This window comes from Cyprinus carpio, chromosome B12 (genome assembly GCF_018340385.1).
Source record: "Cyprinus carpio isolate SPL01 chromosome B12, ASM1834038v1, whole genome shotgun sequence".
In the NCBI taxonomy this organism is placed as follows: domain Eukaryota; kingdom Metazoa; phylum Chordata; class Actinopteri; order Cypriniformes; family Cyprinidae; genus Cyprinus; species Cyprinus carpio.
Window position 1 is genome coordinate 1,333,044 of NC_056608.1, and position 12,038 is coordinate 1,345,081.

The 12,038-nt window shown below is 31.5% G+C and overlaps 1 protein-coding gene across 1 annotated transcript in view; it reads left to right on the forward strand.

The window, feature by feature from the left end:
- Positions 1 to 12,038, forward strand: part of abcc3 (ATP-binding cassette, sub-family C (CFTR/MRP), member 3) — a 44,241-nt gene that overhangs the window by 12,550 nt on the left and 19,653 nt on the right. The window contains 13 exon segments of the mRNA XM_042736032.1: positions 399 to 494; positions 1,754 to 1,957; positions 2,192 to 2,338; positions 3,300 to 3,387; positions 3,538 to 3,604; positions 4,862 to 4,988; positions 5,059 to 5,235; positions 8,411 to 8,578; positions 8,754 to 8,937; positions 9,955 to 10,069; positions 10,640 to 10,774; positions 11,108 to 11,128; positions 11,706 to 11,859. Of these exon segments, the coding sequence (XP_042591966.1) occupies positions 399 to 494; positions 1,754 to 1,957; positions 2,192 to 2,338; positions 3,300 to 3,387; positions 3,538 to 3,604; positions 4,862 to 4,988; positions 5,059 to 5,235; positions 8,411 to 8,578; positions 8,754 to 8,937; positions 9,955 to 10,069; positions 10,640 to 10,774; positions 11,108 to 11,128; positions 11,706 to 11,859 (1,683 nt within the window).

Below are 12,038 nucleotides of genomic sequence, written 5' to 3' on the forward strand. Positions count from 1 at the left end.
AAAAAATAAAATTACTAGAAAATATAGAGACATTTAAAAAAACGCATGAAAATGACAAAAACACAACAAATTACTAAAACTTAGCTAAAATTAAGATGAAAATAAAATAATAAAAAATTTAATGATCATTAACTAAGCCTAATCTAAAACCATAAAAAAAATTTTTTTAATATAAATTGTAATTATGTAATGAAAATTAATTAATTAATTAATGAAAATGACAAAAGCTACTTTAGTAAAATTACTAAAGCTTTAGCTAAAATGAAAGTGAAATTTAAATAATTCAAAAATAAATCTCATTTAAAATATAAAAATATGATGGTTATTGTGTTGGGTCAGTACTTGAAGTCTGAAGAGACGTCTGACAGAAACGTTCTGAGAGTTTTCTGTCTTGTGTTCAGAATCTGGGTCCGTCGGTTCTGGCCGGTGTGGCCGTGATGGTTCTGCTGATCCCATTCAACGCTTTCATCGCCATGAAGACCAGAACTTACCAGGTTTGGCTCTCTTCTCTTCATTAGCATTGAGTTATCGTGCTCATCAATGTTTGCGTCTGCTCTGAGGTTTTCACAGCTTATGCTTATCAGACTTTAACATTTAGCTGAAGTTTCTAACGAGCCATCGTTTCCTCTTAAAGAGACAGATCACAAATAAAACTGGAAACAAAACACCATGTGTGGAGTCATTTCTGTCTGTATGCCACACCAGGTTTATTATAGTTCATTAAAAGTATAAAAAAGTGTGTTTTTTAGACTGAAATAAAATAACACCAAAACTTGATAAAAAATGTAAATTTTCACATTTAGCCAATGCTTTCTTAATAACTCAACATATTGTTTGCAGTTTGTGTTTATATTAATAAGTTTAGCATAGTGTTGGCAGTTTGTGTTAATAATAATGGTTCAGATAACAATTATTATTGTTAACTAAAACCTTTAAAAAAGCATTTGCGTTACTTGAAATAAAATTAAATGAAATATAAAATATATAAAACACTTATTTTAAACATTTCTATTAAAAATGTATATATATATATACTGTATATATATATATATATATATATATATATATATATATATATATATATATATATATATATATATTCCAGATTTAAAAAAAAAGAGCTACATCACACAGGATGTTAATTTTGGCAGAAAATGAAATTAAAAATGTAATAAAAAAAATATTTAATTTAATTTAATTTAATTATTTTAATTAATTTAATTTAATTTAATTTAATTAAAAAAAAAAAAAATGAGACCACCATATATAATATAAATTTTTATGGCTGCATTAGTGAGCCAACATTTTTTTTTTATTTAAATTACATGCAAGGCAACATTTCTCATTTTTATCTGTTATTATCTATAGGATGTACTTAACTGAAACTAAAATGAACATTTCTATTAAAAAATTATATATATATAATTATTAATTTAATAAAAATTAAATTAAATTAAATTAAAAAGGTTAATTTTGTATGTGACCACCATATATAATATAGATTTTTGGCAGCATTAGTGAGGCAACATTATCTTCAAATTTAAATTACATGCAAGGCAACATTTCTCATTTTTATTCAGTTTCATTTGATGTACTTAACTAAAACTAAAATGAAAATGAATGCAATTTTATATGAAAAATTTATAAAACCCAAAACTAATACAAATGACAGAAATGCACAACAAAAAGACTAAAACGTTAACTAAAATGGACAATGTTAAACTTCAGTAACTCCTTGCATTGGTCGGCACAGGTGGAGCAGATGAAGCATAAGGACGACCGCATCAAGCTGATGAACGAGATTCTCAACGGTATAAAGGTGCTGAAGCTCTATGCCTGGGAAGTCTCCTTCAAGGAGAAGATCCTGCAGATCCGGCAGAAGGAGCTGAATGTGCTGCGTAAGACGGCGTATCTCAGCGCTCTCTCCACCATGGCCTGGATCAGCGCGCCCTTCCTGGTAACTTATCTGTTTCTGTGCGGCTTCGTGTCTGATGGAAATGCAAAGTGCTTATCTTTGATAATATGCGGTTGATCCCTATCTAGGCGTCGAGTTGCCGGCTCATGTTTCAAAAGTGCATTAGCCGATGTGATTAATAAGCTCAAAGTGCACACCAAACACGGCGCTTGGTTTCAATCTTTTAGCACTGACCGAAGTCTAACACTGTCACGATTGTGCTGTGATGTGCTTTAGTTGTTTGTTTCAGGTTTTTTTGTGTACGTGGTTTTGTGTGTTAGTGATTTTTTGTGTGGAGAGAATGTTTGACGCAGAGAATGTAAGTTCAACATCTTGAGGTTCCCGCTGAACATGCTTCCACAGGTCATCAGCAGCATCGTACAAGTGAGCCTCCGCTTCCTTCATATTACACAGATATTACAGGGTGAATCCAGCTTTACAGATACATCTGACGCTGTTGATTACGGTGCAAAATTAATTGACATATACATATAGCCTGTGACTACCAAAGTAAGGCAAAAATATATTATGCCAGCATCTGTCACAGAGAGAGAGAGAGAGAATTAAATTAAATTAAATTACAAAGTTACATCAGATTAATATAATAACAATACAATAAATATACTGTATGTCCTAAGTTTTAAAAAAGATTAAAGATTTTAAATAAAAGAATATATATAAAAACAGCTGGATCTCAAAAAAATAGAAATACTGAAAAATTAGATAATAGATTTTTGACTTTCATGAGCTATAAGCTCTAATCATCAAAAAAAAAAAAAACTTTTTGAAGTGTTTTACTTTACATGTCATGAATCTAGAATATATGAAAGTTTCACTTTTTGAAATAAGTTACAAAAAAATGAACTTTTTTACGATATTCAAATTTTTTGAGATGCACCTGTATATACAGTATACTTTTATTTAAAACTATATATATATATATATTCTAAATTATACTAAATTAAATTATCATTTTAATAAAATAATTATTAATTAATACAATTAATTTTTAATTTATTAATTAATTTAATAAAATATCTATAAATTGATCAGAAAAGTTGAAAATAAATAATTTTCATTTTGGAAAAAGAAAAATTATATATACATATATAAAAAAGTGAGACAAAATTAGTTATTTTCTACAGCACTACACCAGAAAATAATTTTTCCTCAGTTTGAATAAACTGATTGTGCTCAGTTCATATTCAGAAGTGACCTACTTTAGAGGGTTAGTCTATGTTTCAGATAATTGCGTAATATTCCTGGAGTGAGATCAGATTCATCATGTCTTGTGCTCCTACAGAATAAGCAGTTCTGATTGTTTCTGTGTGTGATCGCTCGTCAGGCCAGCGTGTCTCTGAAACGCATCCAGGATTTCCTGAGTCATGATGAGCTGGATCCAGAGAGTGTGGACAGAAGAAATAACGCTTCAGGTAACGGAGCTGAGCTCTTGAAGAAAACGGTCATGCTGAAACAATCAAACTCGACTCCAGCGCCTCTCATGCCGAGTCATTGTGAAATCTCTGCTGTCTGCTAAATGAGCCACGACTCGGTTTAGCTGACTCATGCTTTCTCTTCGTCAGAATACGCCGTGAGCGTCGTGAACGGGAAGTTCTCGTGGGCCAAACAAGACCAGGCCATTCTTGACAAGTAAGACTCACAAAATACCTGCTTTCATTCATCATAATGTGTGCAGCTGATCTTATTTATGTGCTCACAACAGCACATCTAATGCAGGTAAATCTGAATTATCCTGCAGATGCTAATTAACATAATACACACCCACTATCTCCATATATGGGCGTCATGTACAACCTCCTGTTGCAAACATATGTCTATGTTCCTTTTGATTCACGGTGTAATTTAAACAAAACAACCACTTTCATAGAGGCCTTTACTGCATGTCAGTGCTGAACCTGTTTTAGAATTATGCACATCATTTATAGTCCTCTGAAACACATGAGACTTATTTTAGGATCACTTATTCAGTATCAATATAAGAGGCATTTTAGCCTGACACTTTTCATGTTTCTAAGTGATTTTCACATGCATGTGGTTTCTAAATTTATCCTTTAGATTAGAAAATAGTGCAAAAGTATTGATGTATTAACATTTCTGTGAAAACATTTTTTATGCATCTTTTCACACGTTGTTGTGTGTTGAATGAAAAATAGAGCAAAAATAATAGCTTTATTTTAAATGGTGCCTTTAAAAGTTGCTTCCTCAAAGTGCTTTACAACATGCAAAACACAAGAAAAAAGACAACACAAGATGTGAGGACAGAAGAATACATTAAACTTTAAAATAAGACCAAAAATATAACAAAAATAAATAAAACATATAAAAACAATAAAATGTAAAATAAAATAAAACAACAACAAATAAAACAAAATAAATAAATTAAAACATGAAATAAAAACAAAAACAAAATAAATTAAAATATAAAACAATAAAATTAAATAAAAATAAGCCAAATAAAATAGAATTAAACAAAAATTAGCCAAATAATAAAATAAAATTGATGATAAAAATAAATAAAATAAAATAATAAAATAAAACAAGCCAAAACATGTAACAAAATGAATAAAATGAAATAAGAAAATAATACAAAAAAACAACAAAATAAACTAAATTAAATAGAATACAATAAATATAAAAAAATTATTAAATAAAAGACAAAATAAAAAATGAGACAAAATAAGATAAAATATAAAACAAAAAAATACAAATAATAAAATGAAATAAAATGTAAAATAAATATAGAATTAAACCAGTAGTCAAGTTAAACCAATCCTTAAGTAAGATGTTTTAAGACAAGATTTAAAGCTGTCTCATGATTGTGCTTCTCTTAAAGGGGAAGTGATTGATTAATAGCAGTGCTGAGTAACCCGTGTGATGTGTTGGCAGCATTAATGTGATGGTGCCGCAGGGCTCTCTGCTGGCGGTCGTGGGTCACGTGGGTTGTGGGAAGACGTCGCTGGTGTGTGCTCTGCTGGGAGAGATGGAGAAGCTGGAGGGTCAGATCTCTATACGGGTGTGTAGTTCGTCTCCAGATCAGTCTTTATCAGGGGAATGCTGTGTTTGACACTCGTCTCCTCCTGTAGGGATCCGTGGCTTACGTACCGCAGCAGGCCTGGATCCAGAACGCCACGCTCAGAGACAACATCCTGTTCGGCAGACCGTACGTGGAGCAGAAGTACAGATGTGTGCTGGAGGCCTGCGCTTTGACCCCTGACCTGGAAGTGCTTCCTGGAGGAGACCAGACTGAGATCGGAGAGAAGGTGCTTCCCGGAGGAGGCTGTGCTTGGATTTTGGATAAGGTGGTGTGTAGGTTTTTAATGTTCGTTTTTTTTAGTTTATTGTTTTATGATATTTTTTTATTTATTTAGATATTTTAATTAAATGGTAACTAGTGCTGTCAGATTAATATGTTCATTTAATAAAAATAATTATATAAAAATATATATTATATTATATTATATTATATTATATTATATTATATTATATTATATTATATTATATTATATTATATTTAACACTATATAGTATTTATTATTTTATATATTTAAAACACATCTAATCATGACATACAAAGCATTTTTGGACTTTTCTCAACAGATATTCATTTATGCAATTATTTGCAATTAATCTGATTAATTAATCAGCATATCATATAATTAATCATATTAAAATTTAACTGTTTGACAGACATTTTTAGTACAGTTTGTGTACATTTTTACATAAAGTACATTTTTAGTAAAGGTTATGTGTGTGCATTAATCTGATTTTAATTGTTTTATATGTTTTTTTTTAAATATATAAAGTAATGTTATTAAAGCTGTTAGTTAAAAATATGCATTTAATAGAATTAATCATATAAAATATATTTTATATAATATTCCATAGCATTAAATATTGTTTAGTAATATTTTTAAAAGAAATTAACACATTTAATCATGCACCTGGCACATAAATAAGTTGCTTATACATATATAAGTATACATATATAAACATAACAAATATAATTTTTCTTCTTAGCAGCTAATTCAGGCAATGCATATACCAAATACAAAGCACGATTTGGGGCTTTGGGTTTTTTCAGCATATAAACGTATTATTTGCAATTAACTTAATTAATTAATTAGCATATCATGTAATTAATCATATTAAAAACTAACAAATTGACAGCCCTAACTGTAATACAGCATTTGTAGTAATGGTTAGTATCTGTGTGCAATTATATAAAAAGACATTTTATAGGATTTAATATTATTTAATAATAATTCCAGCATTGCAGTTAAGATGTGTGCAGTGCATTTACCTGATTTTAATTATGTATGACTTTTGAATGTGTTTTTATTATTATTATTTGTTTTATTTATTTAGTTAGTTATTTTTTACGGTTTTCTTACCATCTGAGCAATTAAGACAATGCAGTTAGGCTTTGGACATTTCTCAGCAGATATAAAAAAATATGTTTATAAAACGGTTAGTTACAGTCCTAAATTCTGATTCACGATAATGCACGACTATTACCTTTTCACTCAATGCTTCTGGGTATCACTGTGCAAGACCCTTAGCAACCATCCTTAGCAACATAAACAATCAATAATACAGCATCTAAACTGTCCCATGTATTATGTATTTCGGCAAAATTAACTGTTATTTATTTAATGTGTTTAGTGTGTCAATAATGCAAAAGGACAATAGTAAACACTCCATTTTCAGTTAAAGAGTATTGAAAAAATGGAAAAATGCAGTTTTACAAATGCTAGAAACATCGATTTCAAAGGAAAGATTGCTATCAAATAGCACATCTAGGTTCCTAACTGATGACGAAGAATTGACAGAGCAGCCATCAAATCTTAGACAGTGTTCTAGGTTATTACATGCGGATGTTTTACAGTAGGTCCGATAATTAAAACCTCTGTTTTTTCAGAATTTAGCAGTAAGAAATTACTCGTCATCCAGTCTTTTATAACGACTGTGCATTCCATTAGTTTTTCAAATTGGTATGTTTCGCCGGGCCGCAAAGAAATATAGAGCTGAGTATCATCAGCATAACAGTGAAAGCTAACACTGTGTTTTCTGATGATATCTCCAAAGGGTAACATGTAAAGCGTAAAAAGTAACGGCCCTAGAACTGAGCCTTGAGGTACTGCACTTGTGATCAATATAATACCTCTTCATTCACTGCTACAAATTGATGGCGGTCAGATAAGTATGATTTTAGCATTCCTCATGGAAGGATGAGGATGAGAAGATTCTCTATTCTCTGTTTTTATTTAAGCTCCATAAGATGAGTCATGTTAAATTGGAACATTCTCTTGCTGTTTACTGTTGCTGTCAGGAACTATTTTTTTAGCGGAAGGACAACATTTAACTAACTTACTTCAAAGAAGTATGATATCAATACATACATTTTTGGTTGTAATATTTATTATTTATGGCGTGGTAGCCATTTTATAAATGCAATAAGGCACAGGTGTACTGTATTGTGAATAACTGCCTAACAACGCCTTTCAGTCATGACTTATTCACTGTACAGCACGGCCTCTCGTATTTTATTGCTTGCAAATCTGTTTATGACCATTGTCATGTAATGTGATTATCAGAATGTCATTCAAAGGAAAGATTGCTATCAAATAGCACATCTAGGTTCCTAACTGATGACGAAGAATGGACAGAGCATCCATCAAGTCTTAGACAGTGTTCTAGGTCATTACATGCGGATGTTTTACAGTAGGTCCGATAATTAACACAGTAAAATTTTAGCAGTAAGAAATTACTCGTCATCCAGTCTTTTATATCAACTGTGCATTCCGTTAGTTTTTCAAATTGGTATGTTTTGCCAGGCCACAAAGAAATATAGAGCTGAGTATCATCAGGATAACAGTGAAAGCTATCGTCGTGCTTTTTTTTTGATATATTGTGAAGTAACATGTAAAGCGTGAAGAGTAATGGCCCTAGTACTGAGCCTTGAGGTACTGCACTTGTGATCAATATAATACCTCTTCATTCACTGCTACAAATTGATGGCGGTCAGATAAGTACGATTTGAGCATTCCTCATGGAAGGATGAGGATGAGAAGATTTCCTATTTTCTGTTTTTATTTAAGCTCCATAAGATGAGTCATGTTAAATTGGAACATTCTCTTGCTGTTTACTGTTGCTGTCAGGAACTATTTTTTTAGCTAACTTACTTCAAAGAAGTATAATATCAATACATACATTTTTGGTTTTAATATTTATTATTTATGGCGTAGTAAACATTTTATAAAAGCAATACGGCACAGGTGTACTGTATTGTGAATTACTGCCTAACAATGCCTTTCAGTCGTGACTTATTCACTGTACAGCACGGCCTCTCGTACCTTATTGCTTACAAATCTGTTTATGACCAGTGTCATGTAATGTGATTATCAGAATGTCATGCAATTAATGGTGTGTGTGCAGGGCATCAATCTGTCCGGTGGTCAGCGGCAGAGAGTGAGTTTGGCCAGAGCGCTGTACAGTGATGCAGACGTCTATCTGCTGGACGATCCTCTGTCTGCCGTCGACGCTCACGTCGCCAAACACATCTTTGACAAAGTCATCGGGCCTGAAGGAGCCCTCAAGGGAAAGGTATGTGCATAACTATTTCAGAGCCTTTTCCCTGAAAACAATTTGAGTGAACTAGCAGTGGTCAGGACAATGGTCTCACATTGACCCGTGTATGTGATGCACTCTCATCTGTCACAGTCAGACTGTAATGTGATTTAGCAGATCAGGGTAAAGTGATGTGCTGTTCCTATTCCAGACGCGGATACTGGTGACCCACGGGATCAGCTTCCTGCCGCAGGTGGACAACATCCTGGTGATGGTGGACGGACGCGTGTCAGAAATGGGCTCCTACCAGGATCTGCTCAAGCAGAATGGAGCTTTTGCAGAGTTCCTTAGAAACTACTCTCTCGAGGATATCATCGAAGATGATGAAGTCACCGGTACATGTTAATAAATAATTATTCATTATTTATTATACATATTATAAAATATGTTCCTATATATCTTTATATAAATATTTATTTTTAAGTTATAATATATATATATATATATATATATATAGATATATATAGATATTATATATATATATATATATATATATATGTATATTTGTATTTAAATATAATATAGAAAATATTATTTAAATATTATATATAATGCATTTTATAAAATATTTATTATTCATATATTTAAATTCTTTTTATTTAGCTGTAATATTATCAAGTATTTATCATTTGTACATTTATATATAATTTTATTTATTTATTCATTTGTAATACATATGAAATATTTGTTATTCATATATTTAGATGTTATTTATTTTTGTTTATAATACACAATAAATGTTTCTAATTGATATATTTATATATTTTTTATTTGTAATGCATATTTTGGAATATTATTATTCAGATATTTAGAGTATTTAGAGTGTTTATTTGTTTATAATACATATTAATAAATAATTATTTGTTTGTTGGTTGCATATTTATTTATTTCTACATATTATTAATTAAATATATTTTTAAAAAATCAATTATTTATTACTTTCATTTTGATCTTATACAAGTTCACTTTGACACTGTGGTTTTTCAGTTTTGTTGTTTGACAGATATTTCTAAATAAATATATGTATTTTTATTCATAATACATATTTATATATACATTACTTATTTCTAATACATATTATGAAATGTTTATTATTAAAATATTTCATTTATTTTGTTTATCATTTATTTGTTTATTTATCATTTATCATTAAAGATTTATTTGTAATACATATTACAATGTTATAAAATATTAATTAAATATTAATCAACTGTAAAATATTAATTCACTATTAAATATTAGTTATGTATATATATTTGTTTATTTATTCATAATATATTTATGATACATTATTGCTTTAGTTTTGGTCTTGCACTATGTTCTTCTGACTTTGACTCCTGATGGTTTTTCAGTTTCATTGGTTGATGATGACGAGGAGGAGGAGTTTCCTGAAGATGCTCTCAGTAATCACACAGATATGGTGGATAACGAGCCTGTAGTCAATGAGGCGCGCAGACAGTTCATGAGGTACACATGCATTTTTAATGCCTCTCGCTCTGTCAGTTGCTTTGTGACTTCTGCTTTTACAAGCACTTCTGATGATGAAATTTGGATTTGGGTATAGGCTGATTTTGTTTTTATTTTTCTTTATGATTTTATGTTTATTTAGTATGTTGTATATCCAGTTAAAAACCACCTGATATCACATTCAGTGGAATATACAAAAGACATTTGGATGCCACTGAACTGCTATATTTATTTCTATTTGAATGTTTATAAATAAGCATCATCCTATAGATGCATGCATGTTTCAGAAATAATAAATTTTGGTTTAAACAACAAAAAAAAAAAGATCAAATTACACTTGCCTTGCATAGTACTATGTGTAAAATTTAAAAAATAGTGTTGTCACATGAATGAAAATTGTGCACCTTGAATGCAAAGTCGATGAGTCGATAAGAGGTTGATGATGATCTTCAGGGGTTTATATAAATATCCAAAATAATCGTCTGAAAATCTCATTTCCATCAATATGAATACATGGGTGTTTGAGTTGGGATGTCCCATCAGTCTGCGTCTCTCTTCTGTCTGTTGCAGGCAGATGAGCATCATGTCTAATGATCTGGAGAACCCAAAGAAAATGTCCCGCCGGCGGCGCTGCAGCGAGCGGAAGCACCCAGAGTCTCCGACCGAGAAGAAGGAGCTGAAGGTGGACAAACCTCATCCAGGCTGATACACTGAGACCGGACGGGTTCGTGTGTCAATCCAGGACTGCCCTCGTGTGGAGGCACAAACCACACACAACTCTACCTGACTATAATTTCACTATTAAATATTAGATTATTTTATGGATATAGATTTGTTTATTTATTCATAATATATTTATGATAACATTATTGCGTTTAGTTTTGGTCTTTGCACTATGTTTTTCTGACTTTGACTCCTTTGATGGTTTTTTTTTTCAGTTTATTGGTTGATGTGACGAGGAGCGAGGAGTTGCCCTGACAGATGCTTCAGTAATCCACAGTGCAGATATGGTGGGTAACGAGCCTGTGGTCAATGGAGGCACGCAGGCCAGTTCATGAGGTACACATGCATTTTTAATGCCTCTCGCTCTGTCAGTTGCTTTGTGACTTCTGCTTTTACAAGCACTTCTGATGACAAATTTGGCTCTCGGCAAACACTGCTTTTATTTTTCAGTGACTTTATGATATACAATGTAATTAGCATGTTGTATATCCAGTTAAAAACCACCTGATATCACATTCAGTGGAATATACAAAAGACATTTGGATGCCAATGAAACGCTATATTTAGTTCTATTTGAATGTTTATAAAATAAAGCATCATCCTATAGATGCATGCATGTTTGAGGAATAATAAATTTGGTTTAAACAACATAAAAAAAAAAAATACCAAATTACATTGCTCTTGCATAGTACTATGGTGTAACATTTACAAAAATAGTGTTGGTAACCATGAATGAAAATTGTGCACCTTGAATGCAAAAGTCGATAAGAGGGTTGAATGCAGGATCTTCAGGGGTTTATATAAATATCCAAATAATCGTCACCCTGAAAGATCTCATTTCATTCAATATTACACAACATGGGGTGTGAGTTGGGATGTCCCATCAGTCTGCGTCTTCTTCTGTCGTTGCGAGGCAGATGAGCATCATGTCTAATGATCTGGAGAACCCAAAGAAAATGTCCCGCCGGCGGCGCTGCAGCGAGCGGAAGCACCCAGAGTCTCCGACCGAGAAGAAGGAGCTGAAGGTGGACAAACTCATCCAGGCTGAGACGACTGAGACCGGACGGGTTCGTGACTCCAGACTGCCCTCGTGTGGAGGACAAACACTACACACAACTCTACCTGACTATAATGGCACATTACATTAAGTTTTGTAATAAATATATATATATATTTATATATATACTGATATATATAGTATACTATATACATTAAGTTTTGTAATATATATATATATATATTTATA